The sequence below is a fragment of the Lepidochelys kempii genome, chromosome 6 (assembly GCF_965140285.1).
Source record: "Lepidochelys kempii isolate rLepKem1 chromosome 6, rLepKem1.hap1, whole genome shotgun sequence".
Classification (NCBI taxonomy): domain Eukaryota; kingdom Metazoa; phylum Chordata; order Testudines; family Cheloniidae; genus Lepidochelys; species Lepidochelys kempii.
Window position 1 is genome coordinate 105,651,606 of NC_136385.1, and position 21,727 is coordinate 105,673,332.

The following is a 21,727-nucleotide window of genomic DNA, read 5'->3' on the forward strand; positions in this document are numbered from 1 at the left end:
CCACATACTTGGATGATGTGATCATCCATAGCCCAGACTGGGAGACCCACCTGGGAAAGGTGGAAGCAGTGCTGAACACCCTAAGGCAGGCCAGCCTCAGAGCCAATCTGGCCAAGTGTGCCATAGGGCTAGCAGAAGCCAAATACCTTGGATACATCATAGGAAGAGGCATAGTAAAGCCCCAACTAAATAAGATGGAGGCTATCCAAAACTGACCCCGACTGAACCGGAAAAAACAAGTCTGCGTGTTCCTAGGTGTAGAGGGGTACTACCGGTGATTTATCCCTCACTTCGCCACCAGAGCTAGTCCCCTGATGGACCTGGTAAAGGCCCAGGTCCCTAATGTGGTGAAATGGACCGACATGGCGGAGGGGGTGTTCACAGACCTGCAGATAGCCCTCTGCGGTAACCCCATGCTCATAGTCCCAGACTTTAATAAAGAATTCATTTTACAGACGAATGCATCCGAAGTGGTTTTGGGGGCTGTCCTGTCACAGATGGTCAGAGAGGACAAACGTCCAATCCTTTATCTTAGCAGAAAACTCCTTCCAAGGGATCAGAAATATGCAGTAGTAGAGGAGTGTCTTGCTGTAAAGTGGGCCATGGAAAGTTTACGATATTACATGCTAAGCCAGCGATTTGTCCTTGTGACCGACCATGCCCCCTTCCAATGGATGCAGTGGAACAAAGAGAAGAATGCAATGGCCACAGGTGGTTCTTGTCCCTCCAATTGTTCCACTTCCGCATTCCACACAGGGCTGGAAGCCACCACAGCAATGCGAATGGCCTGTCACGGGTACACTGTCTGATGACCCAAGTTGCCCAACCTCATGGTGTTGAGCAGGGGGGAGGGATATGTGATGGGGTCAGGCCAGACGACTACAGCAGAATGCGGAAGGCAGATATATTAGCCCCAGGATAAGAAGGTCCTTTTCCCTTTGGTAACTGAACAGGGGTTACTCGAGGTTAATTAGGACACCTGGGGCCAATCAAGGGTCTGCCAGAACCTGTTAAAAGCCTCCCCTCCAGCAAGAGAAGGCCCCCTATTAGGAGCTGAGGGAGGAAAGTGAGCTACTGGAGAGCTGGGCAGTGCAGATGCTGACAAGCATTTGGAGAGAAGCCACACAGGTGCAGAGGTGAAGGCCAGAAGGAACCCTGCCCAACAGGATGGAGGGCCCTTCTGGGCCCCAGAGGTCTGAGGGAAGAGAGCCTGCCAGAGGGGAGAAACCGAAGCGGGTGTCTGGTCTGTTGCCACTACACCCCAGGCTCCCAGAGACTGAGAGGTTTCCCTGCCCCTCCACCCAGGTGTGTGGGGAAAAGAGGAGTACCCAGCCCACCTCTAAAAGGAAGTGTGGGACCCACCGAGGCGGAGAGGAAGCTCTGTCACACTTAGTTTTAATCTGAAGTTGCCTAGCTTCAGTTTCAAGTCATTAGAACTAATTATACCTTGTGCACTAGATTAAAAGCACTCACCTATCAGAAATCATCTTTCCATGTAAGTAAATGAGTGAAATGAGGAAGGCCAAATCACACATGGAGTTGCAGCTAGCAAGAGATATTAAGAGTAACAAGAAGGGTTTCTTCAGGTATGTTAGCAACAAGAAGAAAGTCAAGGAAAGTGTGGGGCCCTTACTGAATGAGGGAGGCAACCTAGTGACAGAGGATGTGGAAAAAGCTAATGTACTCAATGCTTTTTTTGCCTCTGTCTCCATGAACAAGGTCAGCTCCCAGACTACTGCACTGGGCAGCACAGCATGGGGAGGAGGTGACCGGCCCTCTGTGAAGAAAGAAGTGGTTCGGGACTATTTAGAAAAGCTGGACAAGCACAAGTCCATGGGGCCGGACGCATTGCATCCGAGAGTGCTAAAGGAGCTGGCGGATGTGATTGCAGAGCCATTGGCCATTATATTTGAAAACTCCTGGCGATTGGGTGAGATCCTGGATGGCTGGAAAAAGGCTAATGTAGTGCCCATCTTTAAAAAAGGGAAGAAGGAGGATCCTGAGAACTACAGGCCAGTCAGCCTCACCTCAGTCCCTGGAAAAATCATGGAGCAGGTCCTCAAGGAATCAATTCTGAAGGACTTAGAGGAGAGGGAAGTGATCAGGAACAGTCAGCATGGATTCACCAAGGGAAAGTCATGCCTGACTAATCTAATTGCCTTCTATGACGAGATAACTGGCTCTGTGGATGAGGCAAAAGCAGTGGATGTATTATTCTTTGACTTTAGCAAAGCTTTTGATACGGTCTCCCACAATATTCTTGCCAGCAAGTTAAAGAAGAATGGGCTCGATGAATGGACTATAAGGTGCATAGAAAGCTGGCTAGATCGTCGGGCTCAGTGGGTAGTGATCAACGGCTCCATGTATAGCTGGCAGCTGGTATCAAGCGGAGTGCTCCAAGGGTTGGTCCTGGGGCCGGTTTTGTTCAATACCTTCATTAATGATCTGGAGGATGGCGTGGACTGCACCCTGAGCAAGTTTGCAGATGACACTAAACTGGGAGGAGAGGTAGATATGCTGGAGGGTAGGGATAGGATACAGAGCGACCTAGACAAATTAGAGGATTGGGCCAAAAGAAATCTGATGAGGTTCAACAAGGACAAGTGCAGAGTCCTGCACTTAGGACGGAAGAATCCCATGTACCGCTCCAGACTAGGGACCGAATGGCTAGGCAGCAGTTCTGCAGAAAAGGACCTATGGGTTATAGTGGATGAGAAGATGGATATGAGTCAACAGTGTGCCCTTGTTGCCAAGAATGCTAACGGCATTTTGGGCTGTATAAGTAGGGGCATTGCCAGCAGATAGAGGGATGTGATCGTTCCCCTCTATTCGACACTGGTGAGGCCTCATCTGGAGTACTGTGTCCAGTTTTGGGCCCCACACTACAAGAAGGATGCGGAAAAATTGGAGAGAGTCCAGCGAAGGGCATCAAAATGATTAGGGGTCTGGAACACATGACTTATGAGGAGAGGCTGAGGGAACTGGGGATGTTTAGTCTTCAGAAGAGAAGAATGAGGGGGGATTTGATAGCTGCTTTCAACTACCTGAAAGGGGATTCCGAAGAGGATGGCTCTAGACAGTTTTTTTACTTTCTTTTCCCACAATAAGATATCAACCCCTTTCTGCAGGAGTGACATCTGTGTACATTTTCCTAAAGAGATTTCAAAAGTGTGCTTATTAGGACACCCCAGATGTACAGGTTAAGCTCCAAGTGTCTGCTCTGCAAGTGTGTGCATGCCTGCACTAGTCAAGTATGGCTGGGAAGACAGATGGGGTAATTTGCACTGCACACCTGTTTGGAAGTTACTATTATTTTTAAACTGCAAAATCTTGCAATCAAGAGGCTGGGATATAGCCACTGTATTCCAAGTGCCACTTCAGCAAAATATGTAAGAGTCTGTCTGGGACATGCATTAAAGTACTTATGCTTTTTTTTTAAGTTATGGTTAAACTTGGATGTATGTTACTTTCCAAAAAGTACACAGTGGACAACAGAAATCTTGCTAGCATGTTTTAGCAATGCAAGAAAAGGTCTTTATTCTGGTGCTAGAGTTCTGCATGCTAAGACCATGTGATCTATATATCATATATAGTCATAGATCTATGTTGAGCTGAATATGAACTCATATAATGATTAGTTGTGTCTTTGCCAAGCATTTGTGACCTCCAGAGACATATTGTAACTGATCATTAAGTGCAACTGACTCTCAACGACAGTTTACTTTTCTGGAATGGAAAGCCAGTGGAAATATAATTTGCTGGAGGCTACTTCCATCCTCCAGAGCTATACGCTGTTTCATTATCTCAGCACAGAGTTGTCAAAGCCAGGGAGCTGTACTGACCAACAGAGAAGGTGCAGGGAACCAGTGAGAGAAATGGAGTTGGGCAGCAGAGAAGTGGGTGTGTGGATGGCATAGTGGGTAGCCAGTTTGGGGCTCCTGCCTCAGCTCAGAGCAGATGGTAGTGCTATGGTGCGCGAAGTATGTGTGCCTCTGTGGGGCACTCCTAAGAAGGGAAGGAAGAAGACATTGAGAGTAAGAAAGCCAGAGGGGAGGATATCTGGGGGATGAACACCTATGTGGGGAGCAGGCGCCATGGCCATCTCTGTCCCAAACATTCATGGCCCCATTATTGTTACTACCTGCAACTTCTAGTAACACTCTATTGGCTCCAGCTCATATACTGAGCTTCTGGCCATCAGCCTGCAAGTCCCAGTATGAAGAACAAGCTATGATTCATTGACCTCAAAAGATTTATAGGTTGAGGCAGCTGCCAGAGGAGCTGACTTGGCAGCTGGACTTCTGCCACTGCTGCAAGCTCCCAGTCTCCCCCTCCCTTTGCCCTCTCCAAATATAAGGAGGGATCCTGGATGGACATTGGAGGCGGAAGTTTCTTATAATAAAATATGTTTTCCAGATCTCAAATCATTCTTGTAGCTTTTTTTCTGAGCCCTCTCCAGCTTTTCAGTATCTCTTCTAAAGCGTGGACACCAAAACAGGTCACAGTTCCAGAAGTGGTCTCAACAATGACATATTCAGAGGTAATATCACCTCCCTGCGCCTGCTTCATATACCCCTCCTAACACACCCAAAGATCACATTAGCCATTTTAGTCACAGCGTCACAATGGGAGCTCATATTCACTTGGTTATCCATGACCCCCAAAGTCCTTTCCAGAGTCATTGCTAGCGAGAGTACACCTTGTCAGTGTAGCGGGGCAGTTACCCCACTCCTAGAAAAAAGGCTAGGCTGATTGGGGAAGGAGCCACTGCTGGGGCCACTTCCCAATCAGGCCACACTTGGCCCTGTTATAAGGGCTCAGGGAGGAGCTGGGTCAGTCTCTCTCTAGCTGTGGAGAGAGAAGGACCTAGCTGCCAGGGAGAAAAGGGTACCTGCAGTGGAGCAGGGCTGGGGAAAGGCCAGAGGAGCTGGGGAGCTCCGGCCTGGCAACTCCCCAGGTTGAGGCCTTGGTAAAGGCCTCTGCAGGGACTGGGGCTGGGAGGTGCAGCCCAGAGATAGGCAGAGGCAGCTGGTCCAACCCCCTTGCCAATGATGAGTGGCCATGACAGACTGCAGTCTGCCCCGGCGAGCGGGGGCTAGATGATGACTGGCAGTAGCCACTAAGGTGAGGTGGGGATAGAGGGTTGGAGGTTCCCCTGGGAGTGGAGACCCAGACTGTGGGTTACTGCTGGGGGGAAGAACCCTGAGGTAAAGGGCCACCTGGGTCTGGGAGGGACATGGGGGCCTGAGGCAGGTGAGACACCGGCCAGTAGGAGGCGCTCTGTACACTGGAGAGCTAATTCCTGAGATGACCAACAGGAGGCACCACACCAGTGAGTCTCGCTTGTCTACAGTCAGAATGAATTATGTTCTTAGCTCTCCTGCTTAGAGTCAAACCTCAGGTGGTCTATGGAATTCATTTGTGTAAAGTATTAAAATATGGTTCCCTCAACTGGACGTTTACCTTGTTTTTCCAGGATGTGGGTGGGCTTAGCACTTTAAAAAAAAAACCACTTAATCCTAAACCAACAAAGACTTTGGGGTGGGTAACAGTGTAACTCTTTGCACAAATCGCTTTCTAGTGGATGAAGAGATCCCAGGCTGCTTGTAGGTAAGGAGTTATCACATTCCTGCTTTATTTGTTTGGAAATATATGTTAATCAACATTTTTATATAGTTACTAGTGTCAGCTGATGTACATGAGCACATCAGAATTTACCAGCCGTAAGTACAAGGGGTATGACATGTACAGCAGTGACGGATTATTTTTCAGTAGGGTTGACAATTTTCCCCAGGAAGAGCAAGCTATCGGTGCTTCGATCAAAAATCATCATCAGGAAGAGCCTGTCGAATTGAATGACCGGAGGAAGAGATGTAGGAACCATTTCTATGACAGTGACTGCTGCTGCTTCAGTGCCATTCTCATGAACATTCAGCAGGGCCTTGTGAACAGCCTGCAAGGAAACGAAGCAAACATTACAGTCTAAGCACAGAAAAGTGGGCAGTGGTTGAAAATGAACACGCTCACTTTTAAACCAGAGCTCTTTGGAAAATCAGCTGTTAAGACATGGGCCCAATAAGAGCAGGACTGATGGAGCACAATGGAAGAAATACAGACAGCATTCCCAATGCGTTCATTAGGAGCTTTGTCTGTGTAAGTAAGTACTGCAGGGTTAGGTGCATCAATATTAAAAGACTGAGCTGGAAGAATCAAATCACTACAAAGGGTATCTCCTATTCACTACTCCTCAGCACAGACGAATAGTCTCTCAGAATCTGAAATAGATGTCTAGTGAAGAATTAATTTACAGCAGAAAATTGGATTAGATTCAGGAGAAATGATGACCTCAGAGGGAAAGGAACCAGCTAGCTGAGCTCCAGGTATCCATTCATATGTCTAAGTTCAAATAGTGATTGATTTCTTTGTAAAAAGTTCTGTATTTGGAACTCTCTGTATTGTGCCTAATGTGATCTAAAGTATATTCTTTGCCAATGTTGGTTTAAATTGGAGATTATTGTGGGTTATTATATTTTAGTTGTCAGTAATAGTTAAACTCTTTTTCTGTGTGCACTCATGTGTCTTCATAGTGTCTGGAAATATTAAAAATTTACCACAGTGTTAGATGTAATGAACAAACGTTATCTGTGATGAGCAAGTTATTGCGTCTTTCTAGGAAAGATAGCTTTTCTCAGGTCCACTCCTGCCTACATTAATAGCACTGGGAGTCTTGCCAGTGATCTCTACGGGAGCAGGATTAGGTCATTTATAGTTATAAAATATACACATTTTAAAACAATGGGCCAAATCCTCAGCAACTGATGACATCATAACCAGCTGATGAATGAATCTCAGGATAGTCTTCCCAGCCTGTGTCCTAAGACGCAAGTCTTGGGGATAAGCGGCATGGCTAAAGTTCCTCTATGCCCAGTGAGCCCTTGACATTGGAAGGCCCCTTGGGGGCCTCTCAATAGACAGCCTGAGTTTGAATAACCATCAGGCTGCTCTAGTTTATGACTAAGAATGTGATTATGTCACTCTGGTCACCACTGTCAAGAAATCTGAGTTTTGCCATTTTATTTCAACTTTTCCAGGACAGTGATGACGTTTTGTGGTCCCTTGAATTTTAACATTTATATGGACCCTGCTGCCAAGCATTACAGTTTATTAGTTCAGTTTGATCTAGTCCTCTTTGAAATGGGAATAGATAAAAGTGAACTAATGAACTGTTAATGTTACAGTTGCTGACAAAAGTAATTTAGCCAACTGTCAATGCCCAGCAGCAGGGTCCACACAAACAGGTGGTTAATTCACTTTGATCAACTGCTTTGGGTTAACAGTTTGTTAGTTTGCTTCGACTTCGTCCCATTTCAAAGATGAACGAACAACTGTTATTGTGCATCAGCAGGGTCCACACTGTTGCTCTGACCATTGTGCAAAATTACCTATTTTTTACCATGACTGTGCTGTGAATGATGCATAATTTTACTGTGACAAAATTGTATCCATATTTATGACCTATCTACCAGCTCCATAGTTATCAGTGTTTAAAAATAGCATGAGGGTAATGATGACCATATGCCAAGCTGTACTGAACATAGCTTAGACACTGCCCAGGGTGAGGGTGATTTAGGTGCAGACAAATCCATTTACACCACCTCTGTTTACAAACTTACTTTTGAAACCTTCAGCCTGGGATTCTCAGTGATTCCAGACAGATTAGCATGGTCCTCCAATACATCGATCACACCCAATCTCTTGAATATCTCTTTGATGTCATAGGAGCCCAAAATCGAAAATTTTGGAATGTACAGTTCTATTCTTCTGTTGAAGGCAATATAAGATAACCCTGTGGAGTACCTGCTAGATAGCGATGCCTGAAATAGTTCTTGGGAATGCCAAGAAGTCCACTGGCATTTTTTACGTTCTTTTGGGAGCAAATCCAGTCCCCAGTGCTCTGGCTGTAGAGAAACCCTTGTCAACATAACTGACACCATTCTTCCGTGAAGCGTGAGGCTGAATTGGGAGGGCCATGTAGGGATGTGGTACCTCTATATAGTAAACAACCCCGTTCAGTGCAAATTCCTTTTACAGCAGTACAGAGGATTGGGTTCCTCCTGAGGTGCAGCATCTGGGATGGAGGGACTTGCCACTGCATGGATTCTCCTATTTCTCACCCTTTGGGGGGGGCACCCAAGAGCTTACTGAGCATGAGTCTGAAAGGTGTTTTTATGGAGCAGCTCTGCAGCTATTCTACAGCCCAATGGGACAGAGGGGGGATGTTCTAACCACCTGCCGCCTTCCTATCGGCTCAGCCTCTAAACCCGTTACACAGCCTGATACTAGTCTCTGGTTTTCCCTCTTTGGAATAGTACATGAGGATCGTGAATCTATTGAAGAGATGAGACTTCTCATAATCCCTCTGATCATTCTTCTGGGCAGTGAGGAACACTTGAGAAATTGCTTCCTTTCCAAAACATCCATTCCATAAGGTTGCATCAATATCTTTATTCAACAGACTATTACTGTTCATGGCAAGGAATCAAAGAAGTTGGAGATGGAAAACACCCATTTTGGCCATCTTGTCTATTCCCCCTGCCCTGCTCCCTGACAATGAAGGTTTCGACCTTACAATATACATTTGAGTTCTTTATCCTGTCCAGTTCTAATTCTTTTTTAAAATTCTGTCATGTCCTTAGGGCAGTGTTTCCCAAACTTGGGACACCGCTTGTTCAGGGAAAGCCCCTGGCGGGCTGGGCCGGTTTGTTTACCTGCTGCGTATGCAGGTTCAGCCAATCGTGGCTCCCACTGGCCGCGGTTTGCCGCTGCAGGCCAATGGCGGCTATGGGAAGCGGCGGCCTGTACGTCCCTCAGCCCGCGCCGCTTCCCGCAGCCCCCATTGGCCTGTAGCGGCGAACCGCGGCCAGTGGGAGCCACGATCGGCTGAACCTGCGGACGCGGCAGGTAAACAAACCGGCCCAGCCCACCAGGGGCTTTCCCTGAAAAAGCGGCGTCCCAAGCTTGGGAAACACTGCCTTAGGGAGACCCTTCCTCAGGCCTCTTTGTTAAGTAATGTTTCATGATATTTGGATTACATTTTCTTTTCCTTGATTTCACGCCTAATTATTTTCCTTTGCTTACCACTCCTACTACTTGCTGCTGCAGGCACTGAATCAACAGCAGAAATCCCATTGATTTTAAGGATGCTGGACCAGAGCCTGTATCACTAAGCAATTCCTGTCTCTGCTTGATGTTTGCTATTTCTCTGTGTGCCCAGAGCAATGAAATTTGGGGTGTGCAAGTAAAATATCAACACCTGCATCATGATAAATGGTGAACAAGTAGAATTTGTATTGGGCCCAATAAATTCCCATGGGTATTTACAATGCTGTCATCAGCCTTAGTCATCATTTGCCTGCATTGTGCATATTTATGCATTTCCTCTTAAAATTCTTCTCTCCAATCACTGTTTATTTTTTCTGACTTCTCTGATTTCCCAAGACTCATTGACATAGTTCTGGAATTAAGGTGCCCAGCACTGAATTATGTTTCACTGTACACGCAATCTCAGCAGTGCTCTGTAGCCCCTGGAATCTCTGCATATGCAGCTCAATATTACATTGGTTTACTTTTGCTGTCACCTCACATTGCAAATTTATTTCTCATTTCTTTCTGCTCTCACCTACATTGTCTTCAGCAATACTGATTTCCAGCTACCTCCCTCCCTTTGAACATCTGTATCTTGGATTATTTTTTCCTGCTGAATTAGCGTACATTTTTCCAGATCAAGTCTTTGTGTGGAATAGCCTGCTGAACTCCAGGCAGACATTATAGCCACATTCCCTGGACCTGATTCTGCTCTCACTTACATCAGTGAGAATCAGGAATAACTCACTGAAGTCAATGGAGTGACACCACTGTAAAATAGGTGTGAGATCAGAATCAGGCCTACCCTGTTTTTTTTATCTTGTCATTTGATACAAAAGCGTGAGTCCCAGCCAAGGTGTCAAAGTGTTTTACAAATATCAGTGAGTTAAGTCTTACAATGGCAGCTAGATGTCATCCTCCACCTTTTTAAGGATGGTGTAACTGTGGCAGTGTAAAGGTAAGGGCTCAAGAATAAGTAGAAAGTCTCTGGCAGAAATGGGAATAGCCCCTAGATCTCCTGACTCTCAGTCCTGTCCCTTAACCACAAGACCATCCTGATTTCTATGGCAGTGCCTACTTGTTGAAAGTAAAAAGCATCACAGCTTTATTTTTGTTTTGTTCTTTATGGCCATTGCATCCCTGAAACCTCCAATGAGCCAATATAATGATACTGTGGCACCTAGTTTAATTTTGTCTACAATTTGGATTCTATTCTATATCTACAGTAAAACATCCAAGCAGAAAATAAGCATTACCTTTGTTTAAGTGACAGGTTTCAGAGTAGCAGCCGTGTTAGTCTGTATTCGCAGAAAGAAAAGGAGTACTTGTGGCACCTTAGAGACTAACCAATTTATTTGAGCATAAGCTTTCGTGAGCTACAGCTAGCTCACTTATGCATCCGATGAAGTGAGCTGTAACTCACGAAAGCTTATGCTCAAATAAATTGGTTAGTCTCTAAGGTGCCACAAGTACTCCTTTTCTTTGTTCAAGTGATTTTACCCATTTAAACGCAGTTTCTTTCAACAGAGCATCCTCCACTTGCTTCATTTTTCCTTTATCAGGCAGATAAATAATGCTGTAGCATTTCCATTATAAGGTATTTCCACCAGCTGACAAGACAACTCCTTATCATAGTGACTGTTATAATATCCATCTCGGGTCATCGTATTTACTTTAAATGATGTTTTCCTATCCACAAAAAAGTCTGCTTTATGGGTGAGCGAATCGCTGAAAGGATTTTTCCAGTAGGCTGTGAAAGAATGCAATTGACTATAGTGTGAAAGAGGATTTATTAGTATAAACCACACTAAATCAAATATAATGAATCTATATTTATAGATTCAAGGTAACTCAAAGTCAATTTTCCTAAGGGGATTTTTGTTTCCCATCATGTTAGTAAGACTCTTTCAATAGTATAATGAGCACCTCTAATGTGTTGAGACTTTGTATGGGCTGTTAAAAGTTCTGAAGAAAACCATGAAATGAAATTAAGTAATCCTGTTATTTTCTTCTGAGTTGTATTTTTGAGGCAGTTCCACATGAGGCTGCTTTCTGACAATTTACAGGTAATTAATGTTTTTTTTTCTATGAGTTTTAAACTTTTAGAGCAAGATTCACATGGGGAATTTAGGTGTTGCAATGCATCGTTATTTAGGTTCTTGAAGAGAAAAAGGGAGAATATTTTTCCTTTGATAGCTTATGTGTCTCCATAAATAGAGCAGCTGTTAACATGATTTCTCTCTTGTGATTTCTAGAACAAGTAGTTTTGGACTAAATCTCACAAATTAAATACAAAATTATTTGCATTTCCATAGCTTAAAGCCTCTGAAAGAGCTATAAAAATATTAAGGAGCTAAGCTTCAGAACACCCCTGCAAAGGAGGTATTACTATCTGCACAGTACAGATGGAGAAACCAAGGTACAGTGAGCTTATGTGACATACCCAAGGTTGCACAGCGAGTCTGTGACAGAGGTGGAATCAGAACTCATATTTTAGCCATAGCACCATCCTTTCCCTCCACTACACATTACCAGGGCAATGCTTGAGACACCCACTCAAGTCTGGTCTTGCATAGAAGATAATGGTTACGCTGTTTTCTAATTTACTTTTAAATCATCATGACTCAGTCATTGCTATATTGAGAACAGAATCACCCCACCCTTGATAGGATTAACTAAAATACCAGGATTTTTTTCCCCACAACTTTAACAAGATTTAGGAGGTAGTTACTGTTCAGCTGAATACCATTCCATTTTAAGAGGTTGATTTCCAGGCCTTAAAATCACCTTTTCATGTGTTCTGTGTACATTTGCTCAACATATCTGACAAATCACTAAGTAAAGTTGTTTATCAAATACACATTCAATTTGGATTCCAGATACTGCAAGATTTTAAAGAAAATGTCCCTACTCTTTTTTGCAAAGAATGGATAGGTGCTGTTTTCTCTCCTTATATAACAGCGCAAGAAGTCCCCATAATCTGATAGGTGTACGGCCACCATCTCCTACCAAAATGAGAACGTGCATGTGATTACAACAATTCACGAAGAGACTTAGCCGTTAATTTTTCTGCATATTTCATATTGGATCATGAAATGAATGGCAGAACAAATTTTTCAAACATGAATACATAAAGCCAGTCACAACTGACCTGGTCTTCAGATATCCTGAGCACTGTAGCCCCCATTGACTTCAAAGAGAGTCTAGTAGTTCTAATAATGTCACCACTTACATTTAGGTGCCTAATTATGACTTAAGGGGCCTAATGGCAGATACCAAGTTTTGACATTTTTTCATATAATCCTCCTGGAAAAGCTTTCCAGACATAATTATTTTCAATAGGCCTAACAATCTGTTAAATACATTTTAAAATGATTGGGGATTTTTGTGTTTTGTTTCAGATTACAAATCAGACACTGAAAGTTTATATTGTCAATAAGTAGTCATTGGTATAACATGTCTCGCCTTTAAAGTAAACATAGTTGACAAGAACTATTAGAGTGAGTGGATCAAGACCCTGGACTAAGTTTGCAATTTTCCCATGGGTTTTCTTCTCTATACGATCATTGATCTCTTTCTCAGCCTCTGGAGAATTCTGGAAATTACTGGGAAAAGCTTCTGCGTCATATAAGCTTTTGATGTCATCCAAAAACTTCTGTAGCAGTATCAGTTTCTCATCAACAAAAAGGGCATTTCCCCAGATTCAGCTGGACCTCACTGTCAGGACGGTTTAGCAAGTGAATGAGATCATGAAAACCTTCATGTATCTCCTTCTCCTCAATCTCTGTCAGGTTAAAGGCGAGTCCTTCCAGAATCTGAGTCAGTGTGGTTGATTTAGCACCTAGAGCCACCATGGCTAAAACAGTGGAGATGCTCAAAGGAGAGAAGAAAATATTCTTCTCAACTGAATCTGATGTAACCTGCTTGTAGAATCTAAGTGCAAAGTCAGCATTGCTGGGAGCTATTTTGGAACAAGCTGGTGGTTTGCTTTTAGGATTTCCTTCAACACTGGGATGATGTTCCTGGGCCTTTGTGTCATCATGGTGGTCAGGGTCATCATGACAATGGACAACTGCAAGAAGTCCAACAAGTAACAAACACAGATAAAGGGTTGGCTTCATTTTCCTTTGGAACAACTCTATGAAGAAAGAATGAAAGTCATTATATCTATGGACTAGTGTAATGAAATTGTTCTTTTTCCATGTAAAATTAGACCTAGTGATTATTTTCCAGATATTATTTTTCCTGTTGTCTCACTCTGCTATTACTGATGCATTTAGAGAGGGTCCTTCCCCTTGCTTTTCTTGCAATTCTCAGATATTTCTCCCCACCTCCCTTCAAGTCAGTAAGCCTTCAAGAAACTGGAGGCTTATGGAAAGGAAAGGGGATTGGCCTTATTAGACAGTCAGATGTGAGACAGCTATGTCCATCTTTGAAGTCAGAGAAAGGGAACAAGTGAGGTAGGCATGACATTTTTAATCTGAATCTGAATAGAGTGGACAGAGAGGGACCATGTCTGGAACAGTTTATTTCCTCTGAAACAGTTCACCCACCCTTGTCTTTAAGAACCATCATGTTTGTTAGTATTAATAGGTTTGTAAAAAGGTGCATATCAAATTATGTTTGTCTTTCTATAACAGCACAGCTATATCAAAACCTTTCTAATGATTCTGTAACAATAAAAACCATACTGGGCTCAGTTCTCCCCTATTCCTGAGCCCCACTTGTGACATATGAAGCAAACAGTCATGGGGAGCTAGTTACAGCTCCCTGAATCAGAACCAACTTGGGCCACATATGGGTTAGAGTAGCAGCTGGGCTACTCTATCTCATACAAGTGTCACATTGGAATAGTGGAGATCCATGACCCCAGCAACTGGATCTGCATAAACAACAGATTTTTTGTGTGTGTGTGCTTCACTGGCAATTCAAACCAAAAATAATTTTTTTAAAAAATTTTCAGCAAGTCAAAATTGTAAAAAATGGCTCCCGGTCAAGATGTTCTTGTCTGATTTTGAGCATTTTAAATATTTTAATAATAAAATTAAAGTACATTTTGAAACAAAGCTGTTGTAAACTGAAAAATCTAAATGTTTTGCTTAGAAAACATTGAAACAAGATGTTTTGATTTTTTTTCTCATTTCCTTTTTTTTTTCTGACTGAAACAGGGAGGCAAAACTGACATGAATTCTCAATGTTTTTCTCTGCAAACCAAAGCACAGTAACTGTGGGCATATGCAGCAGTTTCACACAGACTCTTTGAAATGTTTTTGGAAACAAGCCCACAACTTCTAGGTTTCTTTCAAGGGGGAAAAAAGGCCCGAGTTCTAAAATTCACAGGCATTAGTTGCAAAGGCCTATCCACCTGCCTTAATCTATAGGGCTACATCTACCATGCAAGCACACAAACTGGTAACTAGGACTGGGGAGCTCTGTGAAAAGAATGGTAAAGGAATCCTCCCGCACAGGGGGCAGAGTCACTCCAGGGCCACTCTCACAGCTCAGCAATTACATTACCTGTTGAAGCAGTTACCCCTTCCCACTCCTGAACCTCAATAACCTGACCAGTTATCAGACGGTGTGGCTACTGGAACTCCAAGATGTACAAGGAGAGTAACTCACAGCTGTGTCCCTCCTTGGGCTTCAGAACGTACTTTATCTGTGCAGCAACATCCTTCCCAAACCTCCCTCCCCAATCTGGGGTGGCTTGCATGACAGAGAGCCCTAACAGGGAGCAGGCTCAGCCTGACTCTCCAGCCTGTATGATTTTACAGGGCTAGCAGTTTACAAGGAAAAAAACATTCCTTGTAAACTGAGCACATTTGATTTGGAGCCAGTGGTCTGCTAAACATGCGGCCCTACAATGTCTTTTTACAGTCACTATTCAGAGTATAGCCACACTTTAGGGACTGCACTGAACTATTCTTCAACATTTACCATTAAATAGTGTTTGACTTTTAGTCAGAGCACCACCTCACAAGGGTACCAATTTCTGCTGTTACCCTGAGTGACTGCATAAGACAGGCCATGCTTCAGAGCAGATTGTTCTCTACGGCCATTACAGAATCACCCACAGGAGAATGAAATGATCCTATAAACTAAACTCCTTATAACATGAACACAGTGTCTTTAAGGAAAAATGAACATAGTACTCACAGTACATTCAGAAGGATCCAGCTGTATCTATCTGATCTGCACTGCTCCTTGCTCCGTTATTTATACTGTTGAACAGTATTAAGCACCTTGCCCCCTTATTAAATATTACATAGGTCAAAGTAAAATTATCAATGAGGTCAGACAAAATGCTGATGAAGCTAGTTTTCCTGTTTCAGAGTAACAGCCGTGTTAGTCTGTATTCACAAAAAGAAAAGGAGTACTTGTGGCACCTTAGAGACTAACCAATTTATTTGAGCATGAGCTTTCGTGAGCTACAGCTCCTGGACATCTAGGTTCCTGGGCCCACCATCTATGCACAAAGAGCAGACTAAAGCCAAGGGTCATGCAGTCCAGCTAGAGGGTAGTTGTGGCTATGATATTTCTATGTGCCTGTAAGCCTCCCTGTGCAAACACACGTTGGAGGTGAGTATCCCAGCATGCACTTCCAAAGCACAAAAGCCATAAAGCTCATTACCATGTTTAAACCAGGAGGGGTCAGAGTATACAGCTGTGGTGGGGGAGCCAATGACAGCACAGGCGTCAGCCACTCTTTCAGGGATCCTGGAATCTGGACCAAGGGACTTTTCTGTATGGCTTGATTGGAGACCTACATGGCTGAAGCCAGACTTTCCTGTGAATCCCCAATCTTACACTGGGACCACATGCTGCATCCTGCACTTCTCTCACATGAATCTGCAGCTGAAAGGAGGATGCAGATAAGAGACACCACCCTCAACCTGTTGAGGTTTCACATGGACTCTTCCTCTGCCGAATTTTTCCACTGTAGTGGATTGGTCAGTTTTCTAATATCCTCAGCAAGCATGTCCTTCATGAATCCTTGCTCATGTTAGCTGTAAGAATCAATCTTTTTTAATATGAGTAGAACTGGAATTACTGATTTCCTTTACACCAGATCTCTAACATTGGACCTCTTCAATTTTTATAAAAGCAACCATCTCGTTACTCATTAGTGAAATCCCCCATATTATTAACAAGAGCAAACACATTGGAACAATAACAACTATAATTCAATAAAACTACTTTAGGCCAGCTCTTATCTGGCTTTAGTGAGACGAGTTTGCAGGATCAGGCCTATATTTCAAATGATGACTCTGGTTGTTATAGATTATGGATGGGGCTTTCAGGCATTGTGCTTGTAAGTCACTTAGGACTAGATTTACAACAATAAGCTAGTAGCTCAGTGTGCCCACATAGGATAGAGGAAACCTATTCTCAACTCCCTGATCTGCTTGGTTTGAAGAAGGGATTTGATCCCTAGTCTTTCACCTCCTAGGCCTTAACCACCAGACTACTGGCTATTCTACAGTTTCACTTCTTTCTTTCCCTACAATGACATATCAGTATGTTTCTTTACTCGTCTTCCCTTTGTATCTTTTCATCAGGTGTCTTCCAATGGGTGTTAATGGTGACAAACATATTTTGTATTTATACGAATGCGCAAGGGTAAAACCATACTCTCTGCTGTATGAGTGACAGCAAAGAAAGTTTGACCAATTTACACTGCATACCTCTTTGGAGTGTTTATGTGTCTGTTTAATTACAAAGCGCTGCTGGCAAGGGGAAGAGATAAACCAGCTCTATTCCTGCCACTTCAAGGCATCAGTGAGATTAACGTTTAATGGATGACATCCTCAGCATTGCTCCAACTCCCTTAAACTAGGTAAAAGGGCCAGAATGGCTTAACAGAGCTCTAAACTCCTGTTTCCGGATGGGGATGAATTCTTCTGGTGCAGACATACCAGAAAACAGCCTTAAAGTTGCCTTCTAAGAACTTCCCCTCTCAAGCCTCATATAGAGGGCATTGCCAAGGCCTGGGCTGAGGTTTGGAGGAGTCTGTTGGGGTGAGAACTCAGCAGTGTAGCGATTCCAGGCAGCCCGGGGTTAGGGTGCTGTGACTTAGATAGGCCACCAGGGCTGTACACTGGAGGTAGTTCCACCACTTGAATATCCCAGAATTGCGAGGGTACAAGGGTGAATTGAAGCCATCATAGACCTGCCACCCCTGGGCTGATTTCTTTGCATGTGCCTCTCATATGTGTTAGTTAAATATCCTCACAGTTTACCTTATGGACAATATAAAACTTGCCAGAGTGTTTTAGCTATACAGGAATGCATAAGGAAATGCCCCCTGAGTAGGGCTGGCTAGAAAACAATAATTCTGTGTTTAAAAAAAAATATTGAGGTTTTTACATTTGTTTTTGTTCCCATGCAGAACAAAAATTAAACATTTCAAAAAATTTCACAAAAAGCAAACACCCTAGAATAGCCACCAGCTCAGGGTACTTACCACAGATGGATTGGAACAGGAACTTAAACTTGGCTCTCCCATATTCCAGGCAAGTACCCTAGTCACTGGTCTTGGTTGGGATGTGCTGCTCTCATCATACTGTGACTAGAAATTCCATCCTGAACCTGAGAAATCTTGATGAAAATGCCAAACTCCATATATTTATGCAAAACATTTTGCTTCTTAAGGAAATGGATTTTTAACCAGCTCTAACCTTGAGTGTGATAAAAGGGTATGAGTGAGATGCTGTCTTGTATACTGAATACACAAGATTATTTGCTGAATGTTTGCCAAAAAAAGACAAGGAGTACTTGTGGCACCTTAGAGACTAACCAATTTATTTGAGCATAAGCTTTCGTGAGCTACAGCTCACTTCATCGGATGCATACAGTGAAAAGTGTAGAAGATCTTTTTATATACACACAAAGCATGAAAAAGTACCTCCTCCCACCCCACTCTCCTGCTGGTAATAGCTTATCTAAAGTGATCACTCTCCTTACAATGTGTATGATAATCAAGTTGGGCCAATGGCCCAACTTATCATACATTATATCATAATATAATATCATACACATTGTGAGGAGAGTGATCACTTTAGATAAGCTATTACCAGCAGGAGAGTGGGGTGGGAGGAGGTACTTTTTCATGCTTTGTGTGTATATAAAAAGATCTTCTACACTTTCCACAGTATTCATCCGATGAAGTGAGCTGTAGCTCACGAAAGCTTATGCTCAAATAAATTGGTTAGTCTCTAAGGTGCCACAAGTACTCCTTTTCTTTTTGCGAATACAGCCTAACACGGCTATTACTCTGAAATTTGCCAAAAAAGTACATAAACCTAATAACCCCACCTCTTTAGTGCTAACCATTTCCTCATTTACATAAATAATAAAAATACCCCCTGTGGGAAAACAATATTGTTATAATCTCATGGTAAAGCTGCATTAGAGAGTGAGTTATAGGACATGGGGTGCACTGTGTTTATTTCTGTATTGCAAGTGGAAGGGATTTTCTTGTGCAGGCCAGGGGGACTCTGGTAGTAGGACTGGTTATTTTGATAATGTGCACTGTATGTCAAATATCATTTCCTTACCAGGCCTTTTCCTTGGTTATCAGAGATTGGGTAATTGAGTTTTCCATGACACGAATCTAATTTCTAAGCCAACAAAGCTTTTTGGAGCAGGAATAACAGATTCCTTATTCCAATTTGTTTTTTGACAGGGGAAGAAATATCAAACTGTTTGTGGGGTAAAAATTGTCACACTCATATTGTATTTGTCCAGGATGACATGTTAATTACAGTTCAGTTATGATTACTAGTATCTAGTGGTCTGAACATGCACAGAATCATGGGAATTCACACACCACTTAGTAGAAGCACTGCAACGTGTATAACAATGGATACATTATTGTTTTTCAGCAGGGTTCATGATTTTCCCCATGAGGAGAAGGCTGTGGGTGGTTTGATCAACAATCATCAGGCCGGGTCTGTTGAATTTAATGGTAGGAGGCGAGCCTCTAATGTTATTTCCATAGCAGTGGCTGCTGCAGCCTTAGTGCGATTCTCATGAGCATTCAACAGGGTCATGTGAAGGGGCTGCAAGGAAGTAAGCCAACTATTACAGTCGGAGGACAGATCAGGGAGCAGCAGCTTAAGATGAACTTGCCCAGGTACATCAATGAGAGGTGGTGGGGACATCCCCTTCCCAAATCCCTCCCTAGATTAAGGTAGATGTAGCCTCCTGAGCCAATGGGTGCACCATACTAAATGGCAGAAGGGGCATTGATCATCCATAGCGGTAACCTCTGGCCCAGCGCTGCAACCCTAATCCTGGCCCAGTGCGGAGGAAAGGTGGTGGGGGATGGGTTGGAGAACAAGCCTCCCACACCACAGCAGTTGTTGTGCTGCGGGGCTGGGCCCAGCTCCCTGCTCCAGTTGTTATGGCATAAGAACGACCATCCTGGGTCAGACCAATGGTCCATCTAGCCCAGTATCCTGTCTTCTGACAGTGGCCAGTGCCAGATGCTTCAGAGGGAATACACAAAACTGGCAATCATTGAGTGACTCATCCCCTGTCAGCCATAGAGGATCACCAACTTTATACTCGCACAAAACTGAACACCCTTCCTCCACCCCCTGTCCTGCCCCTCCTCCGAGGCTCCGCCCCAGCTCACTCCATTCTCCGCCCCCCCTCCCCCTCCCCTGTCGCTCGCTTTCCCCACCCTCACTCGCTCATTTTCACTGGGCTGGCTCAGGGAGTTGGAGTGTGGGAGAGGGAGAGGGATCCAGCTGGGGGAGCAGGCTCTGTACAGATAAGGCTGTACATTCCACTTCTGGTGATTTCTGAGAGCTTAACTATCTGTATATCTCTCAATCATATCATTGTCATATCTGAGAGCTTGATCATTGCCTTAATTTTGGTTTTGGCATGTAAAACAAGATTCCAAAATCAGTATACAGAAAAGTGCTGTTGTTGTCTATAGCTGCTACAAGGTAACTCGGACGTGACTGAAATAATCCCATAACACAGATAATTTGGATTCAAAGTCTCCCATGACAACTTACTTCCTATACATTCAAGCAAGTCCACTCCCAGCTTCTGGCAGTCAGAGGCTAGGGACACCCAGAGCATGAAGTTGCATCACTGACCATCTTGGCTAATAGCCATTGAAGGACCTATCCTCCATGAATTTATCTAGTTCCTTTTTGAACCCTGTTATAGGCTTGGCCTTCACAACATCCTCTGGCAAAGAGTCCCACAGGTTGACTGTGTATTGTGTGAAGAAATACTTTGTTTTGTTTGTTTTAAACTTGCTGCCATTAATTTCATTGGGTGACCCCTGGCTCTTGTGTTATGCGAGTCGAGAACACTTCCTTATTCACTTTCTCCACACCATCCATGATTTTATAGCCCTATAGCATATTCCCGCCTTAGTCGTTTCTTTTCCAACCTGAAAAGTCCCAGGCTTTTTAATCTCTCCTCATATGAAAGATGTTCCACACCCTTAATTATTTCTGTTGCCCTTCCTTGTACCTTTTCATAGCTTTTTTGAGATGGGGGCAACCGAACTGCCTGCAGGTGTGGATGTACCATAGATTTATGTAGTGGAATTATGATATTTACTGTCTTATTATCTATCCCTTTCCTAATTGTTCCTGACATTCTGTTAGCTTTTTTGACTACTGCTGCACATTGAGTGGGTGTTTTCAGAGAACCATCTGCAATGACTCCAAAAAATTTACTTGAGTAGTAACAGCTAATTTAGATCCCATCATTTTATATGTATAGCTGGGATTATGTTTTCCAATGTGCATTACTTTGCATTTATCAACATTGAATTTCATCTGCCATTTTATTGCCCAGTCACCCAGTTTCGTGAGATCCATTTGTATCTCCTCACAGTCAGCTTTGGGCTTAACTAGCATGAGTAATTTTGTATCGTCTGCAAATTTTGCCACCTCACTGTTTACCCCTTTTTCAGATCATTTATGAATATGTTGAACAGCACAGGTTCCAGTACAAATGCCTGGGGGGCACCACTATTTACCTCTCTCCAGTGTTAAAACTGTCCATTTATTCCTACCCTTTGTTTCCTGTCTTTTAATCAGTTATTGGTCCATCTGAGGGGCTTCCCTCTTCTTCCATGACCACTTACTTTGCTTAACAGCCTTTGCAGAAGGACCTTGTCAAAGGCTTTCTGAAAGTTCAAGTCCAATATACCTACTGGATCACCCATGTCCACATGTCTGTTGACCCCCTCAAAGAATTTTAATAGATTGGTGAGGTATGGCTTCCCTTTCAAAAGCCATGTTGACTCTTCCTCAACAAATTGTGTTAATCTATGACCATATTAATCTGTTCAAAGTTTAAAGAAAATTTTCAGTGACGATGTTTGATCCTTGTTTGCTGTACAAAATTTCTGGACTCACCTTATCAGCAGACTCTACAGTTCATTAATAGTAGTATTAATTTATTGCTTTAGAATAATGAGAACCTCAAAGAGACTTTGACACTGAAAATTTTAATGTTGCTAATATCTTAAAATGGCATTAATTGATTAAAAGTTACTGAAAAATGATACAACACAAAAGCAAAAAAATTAGATTCAGGCAGGTTC

At 43.3% G+C, this 21,727-nt stretch overlaps 1 protein-coding gene across 1 annotated transcript; it reads right to left on the reverse strand.

The window, feature by feature from the left end:
* Positions 1-5,761: 5,761 nt before the first annotated feature.
* On the reverse strand, positions 5,762-13,265 carry LOC140913904 (alpha-1-antiproteinase-like). The gene is given in 6 exon segments (XM_073350712.2): positions 5,762-5,953; positions 7,674-7,823; positions 10,627-10,712; positions 10,715-10,894; positions 12,610-12,841; positions 12,843-13,265. Coding segments are annotated over 6 exon segments (1,263 nt in total).
* Positions 13,266-21,727: the final 8,462 nt, after the last annotated feature.